This window comes from Pristiophorus japonicus, chromosome 20, assembly GCF_044704955.1.
Source record: "Pristiophorus japonicus isolate sPriJap1 chromosome 20, sPriJap1.hap1, whole genome shotgun sequence".
In the NCBI taxonomy this organism is placed as follows: Eukaryota; Metazoa; Chordata; class Chondrichthyes; family Pristiophoridae; genus Pristiophorus; species Pristiophorus japonicus.
In genome coordinates, this window is record NC_091996.1 from 83,802,518 (window position 1) to 83,824,988 (window position 22,471).

General features: G+C 49.4%; 1 protein-coding gene across 4 annotated transcripts in view; it reads right to left on the minus strand.

Moving 5' to 3' along the window:
* Positions 1–22,471, minus strand: part of LOC139232635 (phospholipase D1-like) — a 120,283-nt gene that overhangs the window by 52,468 nt on the left and 45,344 nt on the right. For 3 of the 4 annotated variants that reach the window (XM_070863073.1, XM_070863074.1, XM_070863072.1), the window contains exons 2-7: positions 21,731–21,880; positions 20,461–20,594; positions 18,309–18,454; positions 11,930–12,038; positions 6,366–6,431; positions 385–443 (exon numbers count right to left, since the gene is read on the minus strand). In XM_070863073.1, coding sequence (XP_070719174.1) covers positions 385–443; positions 6,366–6,431; positions 11,930–12,038; positions 18,309–18,454; positions 20,461–20,594; positions 21,731–21,845 — 629 coding nt within the window. In that variant the 5' untranslated portion in view covers positions 21,846–21,880. Of the gene's footprint in view, positions 1–384; positions 444–6,306; positions 6,341–6,365; positions 6,432–11,929; positions 12,039–18,308; positions 18,455–20,460; positions 20,595–21,730; positions 21,881–22,471 lie in introns of those variants that run through there. The other variant, XM_070863075.1, reaches the window with a different exon arrangement.

Genomic DNA, 22,471 nt, shown 5'->3' on the forward strand with positions numbered 1-22,471 from the left:
CCTTTTGAAGAAAAAATTCTGTTCTAAACTAGAACTGTTCTACCCGACGAGAACTGCAGAAAAAAAAAATGTGGAGAATTGCGATTTCTAAAATAGTCTGTTGTCCACCAGTTGCTCCTAAAAATCAGGCGCGAATCATGTGGAAATTTGGGCCCAATGACTTTTACAGTATTGATTGAGAACAGAGTGTGTTTTAGTTAGCAAAGAAACATTTCTCCACATTATATTCCATTTGCCATGTTCTTGCCCACTCACTTAGCCTGTCTATATCCCCTTGAAGTCTCTTTGCATCCTCCTCACAACTTACATTCCCACCCAGCATTGTATCATCAGCAAACTTGGATATATTACATTTGTGATCACTGAACAAATCAAATCACTTACAAGCCTTTTGGACCCAAGTCTTGAATGAAGGACAACTCACTTACATCCAGGAACGCCATCTGGAATTAAATGCAACCTGGTTAGCCACATATTAAATTAAATAACAGCTCCAATGCCAAATCAAGACTGCACTCAAGAGGAATCAGAAATGGGTTACCGACAGTACTGCTCCAGAGATAGATAGTTCGAAGGAGCATCAAAAAATTAATACATTCCTGAACTGTTGAATGAATTGTGAACTATCAAACTTTGATACCCTTCCAAATACTGGGAAAATAATCCTCCGACATTTACCATTGTTTACATAGATTTATATGGGATCACATCGAATATACGGCACAGAAACGGGCCATTCGGCACAACCAGTCCATGCCGTGTTTATGCTCCACTCGAGCCTCCTCCCGTCTTTCCTCATCTAAATCTATCAGCATAACCCTCTATTCCCTTCTCCCTCATATGCTTTAAGCCTCTCTTTAAATGCATTGATACTATTCGCCTCAACCCCTCCCTGTGGCAGCGAGTTCCACATTCTCACCGCTCTCTGGGTAAAGAAGTTTCTCCTGAATTCCCCATTGGGTTTCTTGCTGATGATCTTATATTGATGGCCTCTAGTTATGCTCTTCCCCACAAGTGGAAACACTCTCTCTGTATCCACTCTATCGAAACCTTTCATCATTTTAATAACCACAATTAGGTCGTCGCCCAACCTCAGCCTTTCCTGTTCCGCTATTCAGTTAGATCGTGGCTGATCTGTATCCTAACTCCATCTACCCGCCTTGGTTCCGTAATCCTTGATACTAATCGCCCAACAAAAATCGATCAATTTTGACATTTTTAATTAACTCCCTTCAGCAGCTTTTTTGGGGGAAAAGAGAGTTTTCCAGATTCCAACCACCCTTTGTGTGAAGAAGTCCCATCTGACATCACCCCTGAACGGCCTGGCTCTAATTTTAAAGTGATGCGTACCCCCACCAGAGGAAACAGTTTCTCTCTATCTATCTTTAATCACGTAAATACCGTGATTAGATCATCCCGTAATCTTCTATACTCACGTAAATACAGGCCACGTTTATGGAACCGGTTCTCAATTTTTTTAAAATTCATTCTCTCGGGATGTGGGCGTCACTGACAAGGCCGGCATGTATTGCCCATCTCTAACTGCCCCTTGGGAAGGTGGTGGTGAGCCGCCTTCTTGAACCGCTGCAGTCCGTGTGGTGAAGGTGCTCCCACAGTGCTGTTCGGGAGGGAGTTCCAGGATTGTGACCCAGCGACGATGAAGGAACGGCCGATATATTTCCAAGTCGGGATGGTGTGTGACGGAGGGGAACGTGGAGGTGGTGGTGGTGTTCCCATACGCCTGCTGCCCTTGTCCTTTTAGGCGGTAGAGGTCGCGGGTTTGGGAGGTGCTGCCGAAGAAGCCTTGGCGAGTTGCCGCAGTGCATCTTGTAGATGGTACACACTGCAGCCAGGGGGCGCCGGTGGTGGAGGGAGTGAATGTTGAAGGTGGTGGGTAGCGGGCCGATCGAGCGGGCTGCTTTGTCCTGGGTGGTGTCGAGCTTCTCGAGTGTTGTTGGAGCTGCACTCACCCAGGCTTGAACCCTTTTAGCCCTGGTATCATTCCAATATCATCACATGGAACCACAGAATGTATTGAGGCCTTGCATCCACTCTCTCCCTTGCACAGCCACGCATTTAGATAACAAAAAAAATTGAAAGCCTCAGTAGCGCATGTGTTGAGGAAAGCACCACGCACCTCCCTTGGACAGAGCAAGCCACCCTCCAGGAGTACAGGGTAAACAGAAGGCCAGGAATAGGCCTGACAGACAGAGACAATTGGGTGGGGTCTTGCTGGTCTCTCGCGACGTGTGCCCCTCAGACTTTTTCCCTGCGCCCTTCGGCTCGAAAACCTTGCGCTCAGTAACTTGCCGGAAGTGTGAGCCAATAGCTGCGGGGCGAGGACAACAGGGCAGCTCCTGAACCAATGAGATTTAAGGAGGGGGAGGGGGGAGGTGGAGAGGATAAAGAGTGTCATGTATGTAGACCATGTAAACTAACTGTACAGTCACATAAGGTGTGCCACCAGAGGGCACTGCTGTGGGAGACCTGAGGGTCACCTGCATAGGTGTGCAGGGCCCAGTATAAAAGGCTGCCCACCATGCTTGTGCCTCACTCTGGAGTTACAATAAATTGGACTAAAGTCACAACAGCTCAAGTACAATACTAGACCTTGTGGAGTCATTCATAAGAGTATTACAGACACAACAAAGAGGAGGGGCCTGAAAGATTGGATGATGATAAGAACATAAGAAATAGGAGGAGTCGGCCATTCGGCCCCTCGAGCCTGCTCCGCCATTTAATACGATCATGGCTGATCCGATCATGGACTCAGCTCCACTTCCTTGCCCGCTCCCCATAACCCCCAATCCCCTTAATGCTTAAGAAAGTGTCTATTTCTGTCTTAAATTTATTCAATGTCCCAGCTTCCACAGCTCTCTGAGGCAGCGAATTCCACAGATTTACAATCCTCTGAAGAAATTTCTCCTCATCTCAGTTTTAAATGGGTGGCTCCTTATTCTAAGATCATGCCCTCTAGTTCTAGTCTCCCCCATCAGTGGAAACATCCTCTCTGCATCCACCTCGTCAAGCCCCCTCATAATCTTACACGTCACGATAAGATCACCTCTCATTCTTCTGAATTCCAATGAGTAGAGGCCCAACCTACTCGACCTTTCCTCATAAGACTACCCCCTCATCCCCGGAATCAACCGAGTGAACCTTCTCTGAACTGCCTCCAAAGCAAGTATATCCTTTCGTAAATATGGAAACCAAAACTACACGCAGTACTCCAGGTGTGGCCTCACCTATACCCTGTATAACTGTAGCAAGACTTCTCTGCTTTTATACTCCATCCCCTTTGCAATAAAGGCCAAGATTCCATTGGTCTTCCTGATCACTTGCTGTACCTGCATACTATCCTTTTGTGTTTCATGCACAAAGTATCCCCAGGTCTCGCTGTACTGCAGCACTTTGCAATCTTTCTCCATTTAAATAATTATGGGGTTATTCAAATGCGATTCGGCATTGCGAGTGTTAAACGAGCCTCAGCTTTTTGCCAGAACGACTGTTCTGCAAAATCCACTGCTTTTGGACTCTCAGGGTGATATACGATCACAAGTGTCCTTGTTATTGCAAAAACCAATTGCGATTGCTAGACGAGGGGTGAGAACAGGGAGAGATTTAAAGCTGCCTACATTGTTCTCTCTTCTGACTATGGGAACGCGCTGGGAGCTGTTGTGATTTGTTGAAGTACAATCAAATATAATCCCCTTGCACTGTTGCTCAGTAAGAAGCTTTGCTAGATTGTAGTTTAACGTTAAATCGGGCTGAATTTCCAGCTCCTCCCCGCTCCCGTTTTACGGCCCCGGAGCGGCAGCATAGCGGTGGCGAGGTGTTCTGGGCGGGCGGCCAGCCTGCAGCGCCCCGCGGCAATCCTCGGGGTGCAGCTTAGCGGCGACGCAGAGCAGCATCGCCCGGAATAGCCACACCCCGGTGTGGAATGTCCTTGCTTGAATATAGTGTACAGTTTTGGTCTCCTAATCTGAGGAAGGACATGCTTGCTATTGAGGGAGTGCAGCGAAGGTTCACCAGACTGATTCCCGGGATGGCAGGACTGACATATGAAGAAAGATTGGATCGACTAGGTTTATATTCACTGGAATTTAGAAGAATGAGAGGGGAATCTCATAAAATTCTGACGGGATTGGACAAGTTAGATGCAGGAAGAATGTTCCCGATGTTGGGAAAGTCCAGAACCAGGGGTCACAGTTTAAGGATAAGGGGTAAGCCATTTCGGACCGAGATGAGGAGAAACTTCTTCACTCAGAGAATTGTGAACCTGTGGAATTCTCTACCATAGAAAGTTGTTGAGACCAGTTCGTTCGATATATTCAAAAGGGAGTTAGATGTGGCCCTTACGGCTAAAGGGATCAAGGGGTATGGAGAAAAAGCAGGAGTGGGGTACTGAAGTTGTATGATCAGCCATGATCGTATTGAATGGCGGTGCAGGCTCGAAGGGCCGAATGGCCTACTCCTGCACCTATTTTCTATGTTTCTATGAGTTTGGTCGCCCCGCAACGACCGCCTGGAAAATCAGGGCAGTCCAACCATCCCGACAGCGAAGAGGTAAGTAAGGGACTCCTACGGCAAGAATGATTGCTTTTTCTTGTGTTGTTGTGGCGTGGGCAATGTTTTGGGGGAATGGTTTTGTGGGTCTCCCCACCCACGCAGGCGTCTCTCGGAGCGTTCCCGGCTCGGCTCTTTAGCTCGGGAGTTTCCCATGGTAGCGCACAGGAGAGGTGTACAACGCCTCCCTTAGCACTGCGCCCCCTGACTCAGGGCCCAGCTGCCCAAACTTACCGAGGCGCAAACTGTTCCCGGGCGCTAACTTTCCCGCCCCGGCGCCATTAACGCCGAAAATGCAGCCCGTGATGTATGTGCAGCTATGCTCTCGACCATGTAATTACATGTAATAGCCAACAGATGGCGAAAGCCCAGGAGGCACACATTACTGCTGCCTCCATATATAAAGCAGGCTCGCCCTGCAGGGTTCACTTTTGGAGTTTACATTATACCTAAAGGTCACAAGGTGATCAGCTCCAGCATGGGCCACGTGTGATTTATTATATAGTGATAAGGATACGTAGCACAGCCCAATTTAAGTTTGCTCGTCTCCAGTTTGATGAGCTTAGTTTTATTTCTCCTTTGTTGGAACTGGGGAAAGAGGCAGCTGGACTTCATTCATTGTTAGAACTGGAGTGGTCTTCAAAAGGACATAGGTTGTGTCATCACTGTAGGAACAGAACAAGCTCGTGTCGAAAGCCAACAGACAGATACGGGAGCCCCTCGGCCTGTACCTGGTCACAGATGTACCGACCCCATGATTGGGTAGAACAGGAGGTGTGGAAGATACAGGATTGTACGGATTTTTCTGCAGTTTTGGGGGTAAATTGCAGTGGGGTTGGGTCTCTCTCAGAGCAGAAGGGCCCAAGGAGGACGCCAGGTGTACAATCGTGTGAGAGGAGGGGAGGTAACGGGGACGTCTTCGACACAGGGTTTCAACAGAGATAGGTCATTCCCACAGGTTCCTTGTAAACCGCTGCCCGAATACTGCAATGTATTAAGTCTCACTGAGGGTTAAATACAAACCGTACCCGTTACCCATTATGGAGTCAGCTTCGAACATATTGAACAGAGAGTGCGAAGGGATTCTAAATCTATTACAGGTGGATGAAGTGGAGTGGGCAATGTCAGAGGGGCAGCAAGTAAAGTGGGGGGTGGGAGGAGGGGGAGATGGGGGAAAAGAGTGAAGGGGTGGTTTGTGAAATGGAGGGGGTGTGTTCGAGAAATGGGGGCGAGGGGGATGGGGGCGAGATGTGGAGTGGAAGTGGGGGGGGGGGGGAAATGATGTAAAGGTGTGTGAATTAGAGTGAAAATAGGTGTAAAATTTGAAACATTTAAAATCTCCACCACCAATTTACTACCTGCAGGAATGAGACGTCGCACTTTAAAATTGTTCCCTTTCTGGGCTGGCGAGGTTGATTGGCATTGTAATAACAAGCATCGCAACGTTATAGGGGTGCTTACGCTCTTAATTACCAGGCGCGAGTTTCTGCGGCGAGTTTTAACGGGCGATTAACGTGCAAATCCAGCAAGTTCTTAAAAATTAACGAGGCGTCGACGGGTGCGATGCCGTTTGTGCTCTCAATCCCCTGAACTCGCTGGCTGGTTTGCGCGTGTAAATCGCGACGGGCTCCCAGCAAGATCCGGCCCAAAGTGTGACATCTTCAGAGATTGACACAGACAGCAGGAGAGGGGGGGTGGGGAGAGGGAGAGGGAAGTTGCAAGTCAGAAGCTTGAAGTTACCCACAAAGATTGTAGGACAGACATCAGGAGGAGTAGTAGTAGTCAGGGTGTGATGTTACCATTCCGTGATAGTTTCTGTAGAAAGACTTCTCGAGCATGCTGTTCAAATACTCCTCCAGGCGTTTCTGAAGATTTAAAAAGAAAAGAAAGGAACAGCTCAGGATCATGTTCACTGATTGGTCCACCCCCTTTCACACTCTATTTTCCCGTCTCGTTTAGCTATCTTCACACCAGCTGCCCTGTGCTACCGTGGTAACCACCTTTGACTCGCTCCTCTTCACTCCAGAAAGATAGGGATTCGCATTTATATAGCGCCTTTCACAACTTCAGGACGTCCCGAAGCGCTTCACAGCCAATGAAGCACTTTTTGACGTGTTGTATCGTGGGAAACGCAGTAGTCAATTTACACACAGCAAGCTCCCGCAAAACAGCAATGTGATGATGACCCAGATCATCTGTTTATAGTGACGTTGGTTGAGGGATAAATATTGGACCCCAGGGAGAACTCCCCTGCTTTTCTTCAAAATAGTGGCCATGGGATCTTTTACATCCACCCGAGAAGGCAGACGGGACCTCGGTTTAACGTCTCGGATGGAATGGTTTGAGCCTATATTCTCTGGAGTTTAGAAGAATGAGGGGTGATCGCATTGAAACATATACGATTCCGAAGGGGGACTGCCTGGGTAGATGCTGAGAGGATGTTTCCCCCGGGCTGGAGAGCCTGCAACCAGGGGCGAGTGTCTCAGGATAAGGGATCGGCCATTTAAGACTGAGATGAGGAGGAATTTCTTCACTCAGAGGGTGGTGAATCTTTGGAATTCTCTGCCCCAGAGGGCTGTGGATGCTGAATCGTGTTGTGCATATTCAAAGCTGAGCTAGATAAGAGTTTCGGGGCCCAGAAGAGGCGAGGGCCTAGGGGCAGCACGGGCCCAGCCCACACTACGACATGTGCGCGCACTAGGTCCGTGCAGCAGAGCAGGTCTCCAGTCGTCCTGGTTAACCCTTGCCACTGGACCAAGACCTGGCTCTGTCAAGCCCCGTGTGGTGGCTGGTGTGCAACGGCCACCCCACGTTAAAAACATCCACCCACAGGCATCTTCCACCCTTCAGGATGTAGTTCGGGACCTGGAATATTAGGTCCTTAATTGAAACGCCTGTGAACTCATCCTTTTTGGTGTGGAAACAAGTCATCCTCGATACGAGGAACTGCCCAATACTAATACTAGATAGGGTTTACTAAAAGAGATGACTAAAGTAGTGGACAGAGGAATGTCTATGGATATTATTTATACGGACCTCCAGAAGACATTTGATGAAGTGGCACATAAGAGACGGTTAACTAAGGGAGAAGCCCACGGAATTGAGGCGGTTTATTGACCTGGTTAGGAAATTGGCTGAGCGGCAGGAGACAGAGAGTAGGGATAATGGACAGGTTCTCACATTGGCTGGATGTGACTCGTGGCGTCCAGTAGGGATCTGTGTTGGGGCCTCAACTATTCACAGTATTTATTAAGGCCTTAGATGATGGTTATAGACAGACAGTCATATATCCAAATTTGCCGATGACACAAAGATAGGCGGCATTGTGGGCCGTGTAGATGATAACGTAATGTTACACCGGGATATCGATAGATTCCGGTACATCGATCATTAAAATGTCACGGACAGGTACAGAAAATAAATCAGAAATGCACATGGAATGCTGCCCTTTATATCTGGAGGACTAGAATACAAGGGGATAGAAGTTATGCTGCAGCTTTACAAAGCCCTGGTTAGACCACACCTGGAGCACTGTGAGCAGTTCTGGGCACCAAACCATAGGGAGGATATATTGGCCTTGAAGGGAGTGCATCGTGGGTTTACCAGAGTGATACCCGCACTCCAAGGGTTAAGTTACGAGGAGAGGTTACACACATTGGGGTTGTATTCCCTGGAATTTAGAAGGTTAAGGGGTGATCTGATCGAAGTTTTCAGGATATCAAGGGGACAGAGCAGGTAGATAGGGAGAAAGGATATCCACTGATCAGGGATTCTAGGACGAGGGGGCACAATGTAAAAATTAGAGCCAGACCTTTCAAGAGTGAAATTCGGAAACACTTCTACACACAAAGGGGGGGTAGAAATTTGGAACTATCTTCCACAAATGATAATTGATGCTAGATCAATTGGTAATTTTAAATCGGAGAGTGATAGCCTTCTGCTAACCAAAGGTATTAAGGGATATGGGCCAAAGGTGGGTATATGGAGTTAGGTCGCAGATCAGCCATGATCTCATTGAATGGCGGAACAGGCTCGAGGGGTCGTATGGCCTACTCCTGCTCCTAATTTTTAGGTTTTTAAATCTAATCCAAAAGACGGTACCTCAGACAGTGCAGCACTCCCTCGGTACTGCACCGGGAGTGTCAACCTGGATTATGGGTTCAGTAGATTGGGACTTGCCTGTGAGTCCAAAAGGTCGTGGGGCCAAGATTGCTACCACTGAACCACGTCCGAGACCCAAGCCGATACTAGGGTACGGTTCCTCAGGCACTGCTGCACCCCCACAGTACCTCGCCTCAGTCCACATTCTTCGAGCATCAGCCGAGAGATGGCGAGCATTATCAGGCTATTCCACCATAGAAGCATCATGACCAAGCCCAATCACGTCAAGTAAAGGTATGACATCCACCTGTGCACTGGGACGTGATCAGGAGCAGGGCCCTTCCCTCTTCCTAGCCTTTTAACCAACAGTGATGTTTGTAAGTGTATCTTGTACCAAACATCTCTCTTGCGTAGATGTCAACGCTTTGTCCTACAACAAAAACTTTTATTTATATAGTGCCTATAACGTGGAGAAATGTGAAGTTATCCACTTTGGTGGGGAAAACAGAAAAACAGAGCATTTTTAATTGGTGAGAGATTGGGAAATGTTGGTGTTTGGAGGGACCTGGGTGTCCTTGTACACCAATCACTGAAAGTTAACATGCCGGTACAGCATGCAATTAGGAAAGCAAATGGTATGTTGGCCTTTATTACAAGAGGATTTGAGTATAAGAGTAAAGACGTCTTACTATAATTATACTGGGCCCTGGTGAGACCACACCTGGAGTACTGTGCACAGTTTGGGTCTCCTTACCGAAGGAAGGATATATTTGCCACAGAGGGAGTGCAACGAAGGTTCACCAGACTGATTCCTGGGATGGGGAGATTGTCCTATGAGGAGAGATTGAGCAGACTAGGCAGATATTCTCTGGAGTTTAGAAGAATGAGAGGTGATCTCATTGAAACATACAAAATTCTTACAGGGCTCGACAGGGTAGATGCAGGGAGGATGTTTCCCCCCGGGCTGGGGAGTCTAGAACCAGGGATCACACAGTCTCAGGATAAGGGGTTGGCCATTTAGGACTGAGATGAGGAGAAACTTCTTCACTCAGAGGGTGGTGAATCTTTGGAATTCTCTGCCCCAGAGGGCTGTGGAGGCTCAGTCGTTGAGTATATTCAAGACAGAGATCGATAGGTTTTTGGATATTAAGGGAATCAAGGGACAGTGCAGGAAAGTGGAGTTGAGGTCGAAGATCAGCCATGATCTTATTGAATGGTGGAGCAGGGTCAAGGGGTATTCTCCTGCTCATGATTCTTATCGTCTATCAAGGATCAAATGGGCCATTGTGCAGAGACACAGAACAATAGGAATTTCACTTCTCAGCTGTTGCAGGCTGCCCCCATAATTGAGTTTCATTGATGTCAGTAGCACAGAGTATCGGGTGGTGCCTACAATGAGCGGCAAATGCGATTCTGCCCATTTTGCATCTCGTCCCCGGGGGATGGTTTCCGGGCCGGCGGCCAGCTCCCAGCGCCTCGTTGGGAAATTAGTTTCTGGTTTTGCGGGAGCGCAGAGCCGGTGTGCAATGCCCCCGGTCTCAACAGCGCATCGGTTTTTGATGGACGCCGACCTTCTCACGCCCCGTGGTGGGACCGCCTGGAAAACCAGGCGGTCAGAGCTGTGCCGGCGGCAGCGAGCGAGGTAATTAATGAACGAGATCCTGAACATTCCCCCGGGAGGACAGACGCACCAACGTCAGTGTCCTCGACCAGGCCAACATCCCCAGCATCGAAGCGCTGACCACACTCGATCAGCTCTGCTGGGCGGGCCACATTGTCCGCATGCCCCGACACGAGACTCCCAAAGCGAGCGGTCTACTCGGAACTCCTACACGGCAAGTGAGCCCCAGGTGGGCAGAGGAAACGTTACAAGGGACCACCCGCAAAGCCTCCCTGATAAAGTGCAACATCCCCACCGACACCTGGGAGTCCCGGGCCAAAGAACAGTCCGCGCTAAGTGGAGAAAGAGCATCCGGGAGGGTGCTGAGCACCTCGAGTCTCGTCGCCGAGAGCGTGCAGAAACCAAGCGCAGGCAGTGGAAGGAGCGTGCGGCAAACCAGTCCCACCCTCCCTTTCCCTCAACCACTGTCTGTCCCACATGTGACAGAGACTGTAATTCCCGTATTGGACTGTTCAGTCACCCGAGAACTCACTTTTAGAGTGTAAGCAAGTCTTCCTCGATTTCAAGGGGCTGCCTATGACGATGCTGATGATGAACAAGGTAAGTGTGATTGTTTTGCATTGTTTATTTTTAAATCGCTGTGTACAGCGGGACCTGGGGGTACTTGGGCATGAAACACAAAAGGATAGTATGCAGGTACAGCAAGTGATCAGGAAGGCCAATGCAATCTTGGCTTTTATTGCAAAGGGGATGGAGTATAAAAGCAGGGAAGTCTTGCTACAGTTATACAGGGTATTGGTGATGCCACAGCTGGAATACTGCGTGCAGTTTTGGTTTCCATATTTACGAAAGGATATACTTGCTTTGGAGGCTGTTCAGATAAGATTCACTCGGTTGACTCTGGAGATGAGGGGGTTGACTTATGAGGAAAGGTTGAGTAGGTTGGTCCTTTACTCATTGGAATTCAGAAGAATGAGAGGTGATCTTATCGAAACGTATAAGATTATGAGGGGGCTTGACAAGGTGGATGCAGAGAGGATGTTTCCACTGATGAGGGAGACTAGAACTGGAGGACATGATCTTGGAATAAGGGGCCGCCCATTTAGAACTGAGATGAGGAGGAATTTCTTCTCTCAGAGGGTTGTAAATCTGTGGAATTCGCTGCCTCAGAGAGCTGTGGAAGCTGGGACATTGAATAAATTTAAGACAGAAATAGGCAAATTTCTTAAATAAGGGGATAAGGGGGCGGGCAGGGAAGTGGAGCTGAGTCCATGATCGGATCAGCCATGATCTTATTGAATGGTGGAGCAGGCTCGAGGGGCCGTATGGCCTACTCCTGCTCCTATTTAAGTGGTTATGTAATATGGGGTGGGCAAGGTATTGGGAACGTTATTTGTGGGGTGTTTATCCCCCCCACAGAAGCCTCTCTCAGGCTCTAGTCCAGCTCTTTAGCTGGGGATTTTCAGTCGCTCAGCTGGCCTAGTGCCCTGAGAGGGGTGTGGAACGCCTCCCTTCGAGCTCCGTCCCACACGCCAAATTTTGTGGCTGCAAGGCGCAAACTACTTCCCGGCCCAAACTATACGACCATTACCGCCTGCCCCGAAATGAGCAGAACTGAACATCCAGCCTTAAAAACCTTACCTGTTTACTGGAAGCTTGCCTCATGGAGGCCCACTCCGGCTGGTGAGGTAGTGCAGGCATCGGCGTGGCAACCCCGGGCTCTTGCCCCAGCCCCTGAGGGGCCGTCAGCCTGCAGAGAAACGGAAGAACAGGAGAGAGTTGGAATTGTTGCCAGGGGTCGCCGATCAGGTGATATCTGTCTTCGCCCCCCACCCCCACACCACCACCACCACCGCCTCTCCTCCGCTGACACTTGCTGGGATGCCATCCCAGACATCGGCCGCTTACCCAAGGTGTCACTCTGCATGAGCCTGGACCCTACACATGGGCAGGCTTGACAACCGAGCAACCAACACAGCAACCACGCGGAAGGTCACAGGGCATGCGGCCCAGCTGGTCCGCGCTCACCCCACTCTACGTCATCTCACCCCATCAGCATAGCCCTCTATTCCTCATGTTTATCCAGCGTCCCCTTAAATGCATCGCTACTATTCGCCTCAACTTCCCTCCCCCCCAGAGATGTCTGCGCTCCTCTAATTCTGCCCTCATGATCATCCCGGATTATAATCGCTCCACCATCGGTGGCCGCGCCTTCTGGTTGCCTGGGCCCCAAGCTCTGGAACTCCCTGCCTAAACCTCTACCTCTCTCTCCCCTCCTTCAAGACACTCCTTAAAACCTACCTCTTTGACTAAGCTTTTGGTCACCTGCCCTAATTTCTTCTCAAGTGGCTCGGTGTCAAATTCTTTGTCTCATAATACTCCTGCGAAGCGTTTAGGGATGTTAATGGTGCTATATAAATACAAGTTGTTATGTATGAATAAGAGAGTCTGACTGGATACTGTGAGCTCAATGTAAAGTGTGACCTTAATCTTTTATTGCAGGCCCCCCAGAATGCCTCTCCAGCCTGTGAGGCCTCCTGAAGTACCTGTGCTCCCAAGGGATTGTGGGATCCCTTGTGCCTCCAGAGGATGAGCCCTCTGGTGGCTACACAAGGTATACACAGGTTTACATATATGACACAAGTTGTTGTTGTTGTGGTAACGAATTCCACATTCTCACCACCCTGGGTAAAGAAGTTTCTCCTGAATTCTCTATTGGATGTATCAGTGACCATCTTCGATGTATGACCTCCTAGTTCTGGTCGCCCCCCACAAAGGAGGACCAGTTTAGACTGATACAGCACAGACGCTGGCCATTCAGCCCACTGTACCTGTGCTGGCTCTACATCTACCCCACTGTAATGTATTTGCTTCATGGCTCTTTTGCTTAAGAATTGATAGCAACACGTTGCCATTAAGAACTAGTTGGTTTATTATCAAAGGTTTAACAATCACACGACACTGGAAAGGGTGCAGAGGAGATTGACGAGGATGTTGCCAGGACTGGAGAATTTTAGCTACGAGGAAAGATTGGATAGGCTGCGGTTGTTTTCTTTGGAACAGAGGAGGCTTCAAAAAGAGCTGCAGAGACGGGCCCTTCACCATCGTGGGTCACCCCGACCTGCGAGAGGACATCTCCGCAGGTCGGGGCTATAAATATAGCTGGAGCCACAGCAGCTTCCAGTGTGAGCCGCTCCAAGTGTGCGATGGCTTAGAAGAAGTGGGCGACTGGGCGATGTCATCAGGAGCCAGGTCCCCGTTTGGAGCGTGGGCAGGAGCATCGGCGGGGCCCTGGTACAGCAGAGGAGCAGGAAGGTCGTGGCAGACTTGCACCGAGCGATCGGGGCGGAGGAGCGACGAGGGAGCGTGGCTGAGAGTTGGTGGGTGATCGTGACGGAGGTGCGGCAAATGTTTGGTGTGGAGGTGCGGCGAGGGATCGTGGCGATAGTGCGGTGAATGAGGGTATTGGGCCCAGAAGAGGAGGGGGCCCTGGGGCAGCACGGGCCCAGCCCACACTGCGATGTGCGCGCGCACTCGGCCCGTGCAGCAGAGCTGGTCTCCAGCCGTCTTGGTTAACCCTTGCCACTGGATAAAGGCCTCGCTCGGTCAAGCCCCGTGTGGTGGCTGGTTTGCAACGGTCTCCACACGTTAAAAAAATCCACGCACAGGCCTCTTCCACCCTTCAATTGGAGTTCAGGACTGGAACATTGGGTGCTTCATTGAAACATCTGTAAACTCATGTGGAAGCAAGTCATCCTCGTTCGAGGGACTGCCTATGATGATGATGTTATATAAAATTATGACGGGCCTGGATAGAGTGGATAGGACGGACCTATTTTCCTTAGCAGAGGGGTAAACTACCAGGGGACATAGATTTAAAGTAATTGGGGGGAGGTTTAGAGGGGATTTGAGAGGAAATTTCTTCACCCAGAGGGTGGTGGGGGTCTGGAACTCACTGCCTGAAAGGGTGGTAGAGGCAGAAACCCTCACCACATTTGAAAAGTACTTGGATGTGCACCTGAAGTGCCGTAACCTGCAGGGCTACGGACCGAGCGCTGGAAAGTGGGATTCGGCTGGGTGGCTCTTTGTCGGCCGGCGTGGACACGTTGGGCCGAATAGCCTCCTTCCGTGCTGTAAATTTCTATGATTCTATGATTCCAGTTCATCCACGCTGTTCGCAATTCCATACTTCATCGTGGATGACCGAGACTCAACTGGCTGGGGTTTTATTGAGTCTTGTGAACAACACATGACTGGCGAAGCCACTCACAGCTCGACAAACCTGAGAGCATACATTATACCCAACGAACCCTTTCATAATTTTAAAGTCCCCGATCAGGTCGCTCCTCAGCCTTTTCTTTTCTAAAGAAAAGAGCTCCCATCCTTTTCAGTCTTTACTGATCGTGTTCTCTCTCAGTTCTGGCATTATCCTTGGGAGAAAAAAAATGTTTGCACAACTTCTCCGGTCCCTCAAGATCCTTTTTGTAACAGGGAGACCCAAACCATGCACCAATTCGGTCTTCAACTATCATCACCATCATAGGCAGTCCCTCGGAATCGAGAAAGACTTGCTTCCACTCCTGAAGTGAGGCCTTAGGTGGCTGAACAGTCCAATACAGGAATTACAGCCTCTGTCACAGGTGGGACAGACAGTGGTTGAAGGAAAGGATGGGTGGGGAGTCTGGTTTGCCGCACGTTCCTTCCACTGCCTGCGCTTGCTTTCTGCATGCTCTCGGCGACGAGACTCGAGGTGCTCAGCGCCCTCCCGGATGCACTTCCTCCACTTAGGGCGGTCTTTGGTCAGGGACTCCCAGGTGTCAGTGGGAATGTTGCACTTTATCGGGGAGGCTTGAGGGTGTCCTTGTAACATTTCCTCTGCCCACCTGGGGCTCGCTTGCCGTGGAGGAGTTCCAAGTAGAGCGCTTGCTTTGGGAGTCTCGCGTTGGGCATATGGACAATGTGGCCCGCCCAGCGGAGCTGGTCGAGTGTGGTCAGTGCTTCGATGCAGGGGATGTTGGCCTGATCGAGGACGCGAATGTTGGTGCGTCTGTCCTCCCAGGGGATTTGCAGGACCTTACGGAGACATTGTTGGTTGTATTTCTCCAACGATTTGAGGGGTCTACTGTATATGGTCCATGTCTCTGAGCCACAGGAGGGCGGGTATCACCACAGCCTTGAAGACCATGCCAGCGAGGTAGTCCATTCATCAATGGAGCCATTAGCTCACTTTTGAATGATACAAAACAGAAGGCGGCCATTTGGCCCAACGAGCCTGTGCCCGCCCATCGGACTACCCAGTTAGTCCCATGCACCTGCTCTTTCCCCATAGCCTTGTTTATAAAAAAAAATTCCCTTCAAGTATTTAACAATTCCCTTTTGAACGTTACTATTGAATCTGCTTCCAGCACCCTTTCAGGCAGCTCATTCCAGATCATATCAACTCATCAGTACATGAGAAATAGGAGCTGGAGTAGCACATCTGCCTCTTCGAGCCTGCTCCGCCATTCAATAAGTTCATGGCTGATCTTCGACCTCAACTCCACTTTCCTGCACTGACCCCATAATCGCTTAATATCCAAAAATCCATCGATCTTTGTCTTGAAGACCGAGCCTCCACAGCCCTCTCGGGCAGAGAATTCCAAAGATTCACCACCCTCAGAGTGAAGAAGTTTCTCCTCATCTCAGTCCTAAATGGCCGACCCCTTATTCCGAGACTGTGACCCCTGGTTCTTGACTCCAGTCTGGGGAAATAATTTCTCAGCATTAATCCAGTCAAACCATTTAAGAATGTTATACGTTTCAATTTTATCACCTCATTCTTCTAAACTCAAGGAAATATAAGCCCAGTCTACTCAATCTTTCTTCATAGGACAATCCCCCATCCCAGGAACCAGTTTGGTGAACCTTCATTACTTGCCGTAGAGGGAGTGTGTCTTTCCTTAGGTAAGGAGACCAGAACTGTACACAATATTCAGTGTGTGACCTCAGCATTGCCCTGTAACTCACTGTGTAATAAAAATGGTTCCTCATGTTGCCTCTGGTGCTTTTGCCAATCTTGTTAAATCTGTGTTACCGACGCTCAAGAACATTAGAAATAGGAGCAGGAATAGGCCATTTCACCCCTTGAGCCACTCAATAAGATCATGGCTGATCTGATCTTGGCCTCAACTCCACTTTCCTACCCTGTAGGTCAAAAATCTGTCGATCCCCACCTTAAATATATTCAATGACCCAGCCTCCACACCTCTCTGGGGTAGAGAATTCCAAAGATTCACGCCCCTCCGAGAGAAGGAATTCCTCCTCATCTCCGTTTTAAATCTACCCTGTCGAGCCCCCTCAGAATCTTAGACATCTCAATAAGATGACCTCTCATTCTTCTAAACTCCAAAGAGTATAGGCCCAACCTACTCAACCTAGCCTCATAAGACAACCCCTTGATCTCAAGAATCAATCTCGTGAACCTTCTCCGAACTGCCTCCAATGCAAGTATATCCCTTCTTAAATACGGAGACCAAAATTGTACGCGGTACTCCAGGTGTGGCCTCACCAATACCCTGTACAGTTGTAGCAGGACTTCTCTGCTTTTATACTCTATCTCCCTTGCAATAAAGGCCAACATTCCATTTGCCGTCCTGATTATTTGCTGCACCTGCATACTAACTGTGCGTTTCATGTACAAGGACCGCAACATTTTTGTAATCTCTCCCCATTTAAATAATAGTTAGCTTTTTTATTTTTCCTACCAAAAGTAGATAACCTCTCAGTTTCCCACATTATAGTCTATCTGCCAAACTTTTGCCCCTCACTTAGCCTGTCTATAGTCCTTTGCAGTGGACGACTACATTTCTCTGTCGTTTCTGGAACTTAAGGTGACCTTCAACTCTGCCAACGTTTTTTTCTGCCGATCTCTGTCCTGCACCCCTAGATCTCATTGTCCTCCACACTTGGGAATCTTCCCATTTAGGATACATTTGCCTTCGTTGTCGTTTCTCCCCCACCCCCCGCCCAAAATATACTTTGCACGTCTATACCCTTAACTGTATTTGCCACATGTCAGCCGTTCCAATTTTCCTATCTATTCCCCGTTATATTCTTCCTCCCCATTCGCAAAGCCCCCTAATCTTATACCAGCAAGCTTTGATATCATTCCCCAGTTGTACCGACAACCAAATTAGCCTGGAAATCCCGGCCTCCCTGGGTCCGTACAGTGTGTGTACGGGGTCCGTACGGAGTGTGTATGGACCCGGGAAGGCATCGCAAAAGCCGGTTTTCACCACGCAATGTGCATGTGCAGAAAACCGGCTCCAGCTTGACAGCTCACACGCATATTGGGAGCGAGGATATTTGCACGGGCTAGATTGCGGAATTTACCCATATCTTGCCCAGCAAATGCCCTCAAAACTCTTGCGCTTGATAAAAGCAGGGGCATAGCGTACTTTTACAGGCGTAAGAGTTTTCATACAAAAATATTAAATTAAAACACATTGTGAAAAACTATATATCAAGGCATTTATTAACATTCATTTCAATTAATTTTAGTTATGTGAGGTGTGTTTATTTTTTATTATGGTGTTGTGTGTTTTTTTTTCACTAATAGCAATGAGAACTGGTAGATACGGAGTTCCTGTTGCTATTAATGAGAAAGCTGTGGAATACCGCACCTGATTGGCTGAGCACTCACATGTGACTGCACCGTCTCCGTGGAGGATGGGAGCGCGCTCTGCAGGGCGGGAAGAGAAGGCCCCCCCACCGGAATCCCACGCTCCTCCTGGACCGCCAGGTACTTGCGGAGAAATGATTCAGGTCGGAGGCAATTGCCCGCGGGAAGCCTCCGACCCCAATTTCTGGGCCAGTACCTGCATCGTTTGGTCAGAGGATATTACGAACGGAGTACTTGTGAAATGCAGTCACAGCTGTCCCGCAGGCAACTCCAGCAGCCGAGTTATGCACAGCACGATCCCACAAGCAGCAATCGAGATAACTGACCGGTTGACCTGTTTTGCAGGGACAAGACACACACCTGGCTAATGGCTGAATGACCCGGACTTTGATCTTGTGTCTCATCAGATCCCGGTGCAGTTCGGCAAACTGTTTGAATTTTTTCTTCACCATCCAGGTGAAGTCCCCGTGGGTTATCCTCATCATGTACACCGTGCTCGGCCGAACCTTGGGGGAGGGGGTGGAGAAGACAAAAAAGGAAGGAAGGTTAGGTCTGACTGCACAAAATGACTACCCTTGGTGTGGAATACAAAACTATAAAAAAACACATTAATTATTGTCATGTATTCAACCAGCATTGTAACCCATGTATAAACTGACCCAAGTTGTACACAGAGAACAATGACCACTAGGTGGTGAACTCTTGGGAGACACTCCTAACCTGGACCTTCAGGTATAAAAGGGGAAGCTCCACCCACCTTCACAGCAAAATCAGACCGAAAGCAGCATTTCCTGTGGCATGGAACATTAGGGATCCACTTGGTCATTTTATCGAGAAGGGCAAGATTAACCTGATTCTCATTACAAAAGACAGAACAAAAATACTTCTGTATAATTGGTTATTAACCTGAATTGGTACTTGCGCCTGTTCAGGCAGGGAAGTAGGGCTGGAGTCCATGATCAGATCAGCCATGATCGTATTAAATGGCGGAGCAGGCTCGAGGGGCCGTATGGCCTACTCCTATTTCTTACGTTGTGTGTCATTTAGTCGAGCACTTTATTACGAATGGTTAACCAATCATTTAATGGAAGGAATACATTGGTATTGGTTTCAATTTTACCCTACTGATTAGTATGAATAGGTACCTAGTTGATGGAGCAATATATGGTCTCGTCCCTCCCTATCTCTAATCTCCTTCAGCCTCACAAACCCCCGCGAGATGTCTGCGCTCCTCAAATTCTGCCCTCGAGCATCCCTGGATTATAAAATCGCTCCACCATCGGTGGCCGTGCCTTCAGTTGCCTGGACCCCAAGCTCTGGAACTCCCTCCCTAAAGCTCTCCGCTTCTCTACGAGGAGGCCCTCCGACCTGCCCGCTCCCCCCTCCGCACCGGGTGCCCAAAGATCAGGAACGTGGGACTGAAGTGCAGCCAGAAATCAAGAGGCAGTCCCTTCAGGTAATGGAAGAGGGGCTGCAACCTGACACACTGTACACACACGTGGAACACGGACTCCTCCAGACCACAGAAATTGCAGGCAGCCCGTGAACCGACTTAAAAACCTATTGCACGGGACTGCCTGTGTAACAGCCTTCAACAGCTCTACAACTATGTTGTTAAAGACAATAAACAAGTGTCTCCTGATTAAAGGGGAGCCACAATCTAGAAACTCTCAGTCAAGTGCCACCCTTTTTTTTTTTTTTTTTTTTTTTTTTTTTTTTGAGGGCACCAAAAACACAAATTATACAAGTGCCCCCCTGATTAAAAGGTGTGGGGGGGGGGGGGCACCAAGCCAGACATAATAAACAAATTAACTTTGGTAGTAACTTAAGTCAAATTAAAATTTGGTTGCCAAGGGTGATGCACTCCAGTCCCTCCGGTGCCCACTTTTTGTGGAAGGCCGCGAGCGTACCGGTGGACACCGCGTGATCCATCTCCCAGGAACACCCTGGCTCGGGTGTAACCGCGGGAGAGGCACAGATAGTTGGGCTGAACGACCCCCTCGACCGCCCGCACCGGTTGATGGCCACCTTGGCCAGGCCCAGGAGCAGTACTATGAGGAGGTCCTCGGACCTGCCCGCTCCCCTCTTATATATTATGCAACCCTAGGTAACCTGTATCATACCGCCACCAGGAGGGCATATCTGTTCGAGTCCCAAGGGATCCCAGCATCCCTTGGGAGCACTGTCTATAAAGCAGGCCTCCCATGCTGTACCAGTACTCTGGAGTTTGAATAAAAAGGAGCTAAGGTCACACTTACTCATGCCTACATTACTTGTTAATGAGCTTAACACCCTCCGCACAGTGTGCCCAAAGATCAGGAGCGTGGGACTGAAATGCTCCCAGAAATTCAGGTAATGGAAGAGGGGCTGCAACCTCACACATTCAACATACACGTGGAGCACGGACTCCTCCAAAGCTCAGAAATTGCAGGCGGCCCGCGAGTCCGTGAACCAACTTAAAAACCTATTGCACGGGACTGCCCACAGGTGCAGGTGCATGCGTTACACCTACCTTGAACCCACGGAGATGACGTTCGATGCCTTCAACACAGACAGTCACCGGCACTCCCTTGAGAAACACCTGTCGATTACGTTCTTTGAAGGGCTTAATATTATAGACCAGTAGATAGGGGCTGGACAGCTCTTCTGAAAGTGGGTTTAAAAAAAAACCTTTGCATTTATATAGCGCCTTTAGCATAGTTCTAGTATCACCCTTGTAAATCTGTTATGCACCTTTACTAGTGTTGCTACATCATTTTTACAATATGAAGCCCAGAACTGTGAGCAGTGTGTTCTGAACAAGGTTCGATACAAGTTTAACATAACTGCTATGCAGTTCAATGCTATCCCTCTACAAATGAGCTCGAGTGCTTGGCATACATAAGAAATAGGAGCAGGAGTCGGCCATTCGGCCCCTCGAACCTGCTCCGCCATTCAATAAGATCACGGCTGATCCAATCATGGACTCCGCTCCACTTCCCTGCCCGCTCCCCATAACCCTTTATTCCCTTATCGCTCAAAAATCTGTATCTCCACCTTAAATATATTCAATGACCCAGCCTCCACAGCTCTCTGGGGCAGAGAATTCTAAAGATTCACGACCCTCTGAGAAAATTCCTCCTCATCTCAGTTTTCAATGGGCGACCCCTTATTTTGAAACTATGCCCCCCTAGTTCTAGATTCCCCCACGAGAGGAAACATCCTCTCGGCATCTTCCCTGTCAAGCCCCCTCAGAATCTTATATGTTTCAATAAGATCACCACTCATTCTTCTAAACTCCAATGAATATAGGCCCAACCTGCTCAACCTTTCTTCAGAAGACAGGAATCAACCTAGTGAACCTTCTCTGAACAGCCTCCAATGCCAGTATATCCCTCCTTAAATAAGAGACCAAAACTGTACGCAGTACTCCAGGTGTGGCCTCACCAATACCCTGTACAGTTGTAGGAGTTCTCTGCTTTTATACTCCACCCCCCCTTGCAATAAAGGACAACATTCCATTTGCCGTCCTGATTACTTGCTGTACCTGCATACTAACTGTGTTTTATATACAAGGACCCCCAGGTCCCTCTGTACTGCAGCATTTTGGAATCTCTCCCCATTTAAATAAGAGAGTTAGCTTTTTTATTTTTCCTACCAAAGTGGACAACCTCACAAGGTTATTCGTGTCGTCTTTTATTTTGTCCCTCGGTATTAACTAGAATACCCCAATTTGGTGTGACGATGGTTAAACTCCCACCACCACTCGAACAAATGTCTGCAGAAGGTTGCTGGAACCTCACCAAAGGGCTCCTCCCATTCGACGTGGTCCACTTCATCATCGTCCAGTTGCAGGTCATCTGGGCCAAGCTGTTCCTCGGGCTCCAAGGTCGACACGTGGATGAACTCTTGAGTCATCCTCCACAACTAGTCCACGCAGGTCATCAAACGACCTAAACAGGGAACACAAGGAGAGTCTCATCATTGACGGGTATGGTGATGTGGTGCAACGGCAGAAGGTCTACATTTCAACATCTTAGTAAGAGCCAACTTAAGGGGTTTGTGTTCTTCTTCGAAAGAGAGAGTGCAGTGGGATCTTTTACTGGGCCCTTGAGAGAGCAGACGGGGCCCCGGTTTAATGTCTCACCCAGAAGGTGGCACCTCCGACAGTGTGGGGCACCCTCAGCACTGCCCCCCCTCAGCACTGCCCCTCCGACAGTGCGGTGCTCCCTCAGCACTGCCCCCCCGACAGCGCGGCGTGCCCTCAGCACTGCCCCCCCCCCCCCCGACAGCGCGGCGCGCCCTCAGCACTGCCCCCCCTCAGCACTGCCCCCCCGACAGCGCGCGCGCCCTCAGCACTGCCCCCCCCCCGACAGCGCGGCGCGCCCTCAGCACTGCCCCCCCTCAGCACTGCCCCCCCGACAGCGCGCGCGCCCTCAGCACTGCCCCCCCCCCGACAGCGCGGCGCGCCCTCAGCACTGCCCCCCCCCCGACAGCGCGGCGCGCCCTCAGCACTGCCCCCCCCCCGACAGCGCGCACGCCCT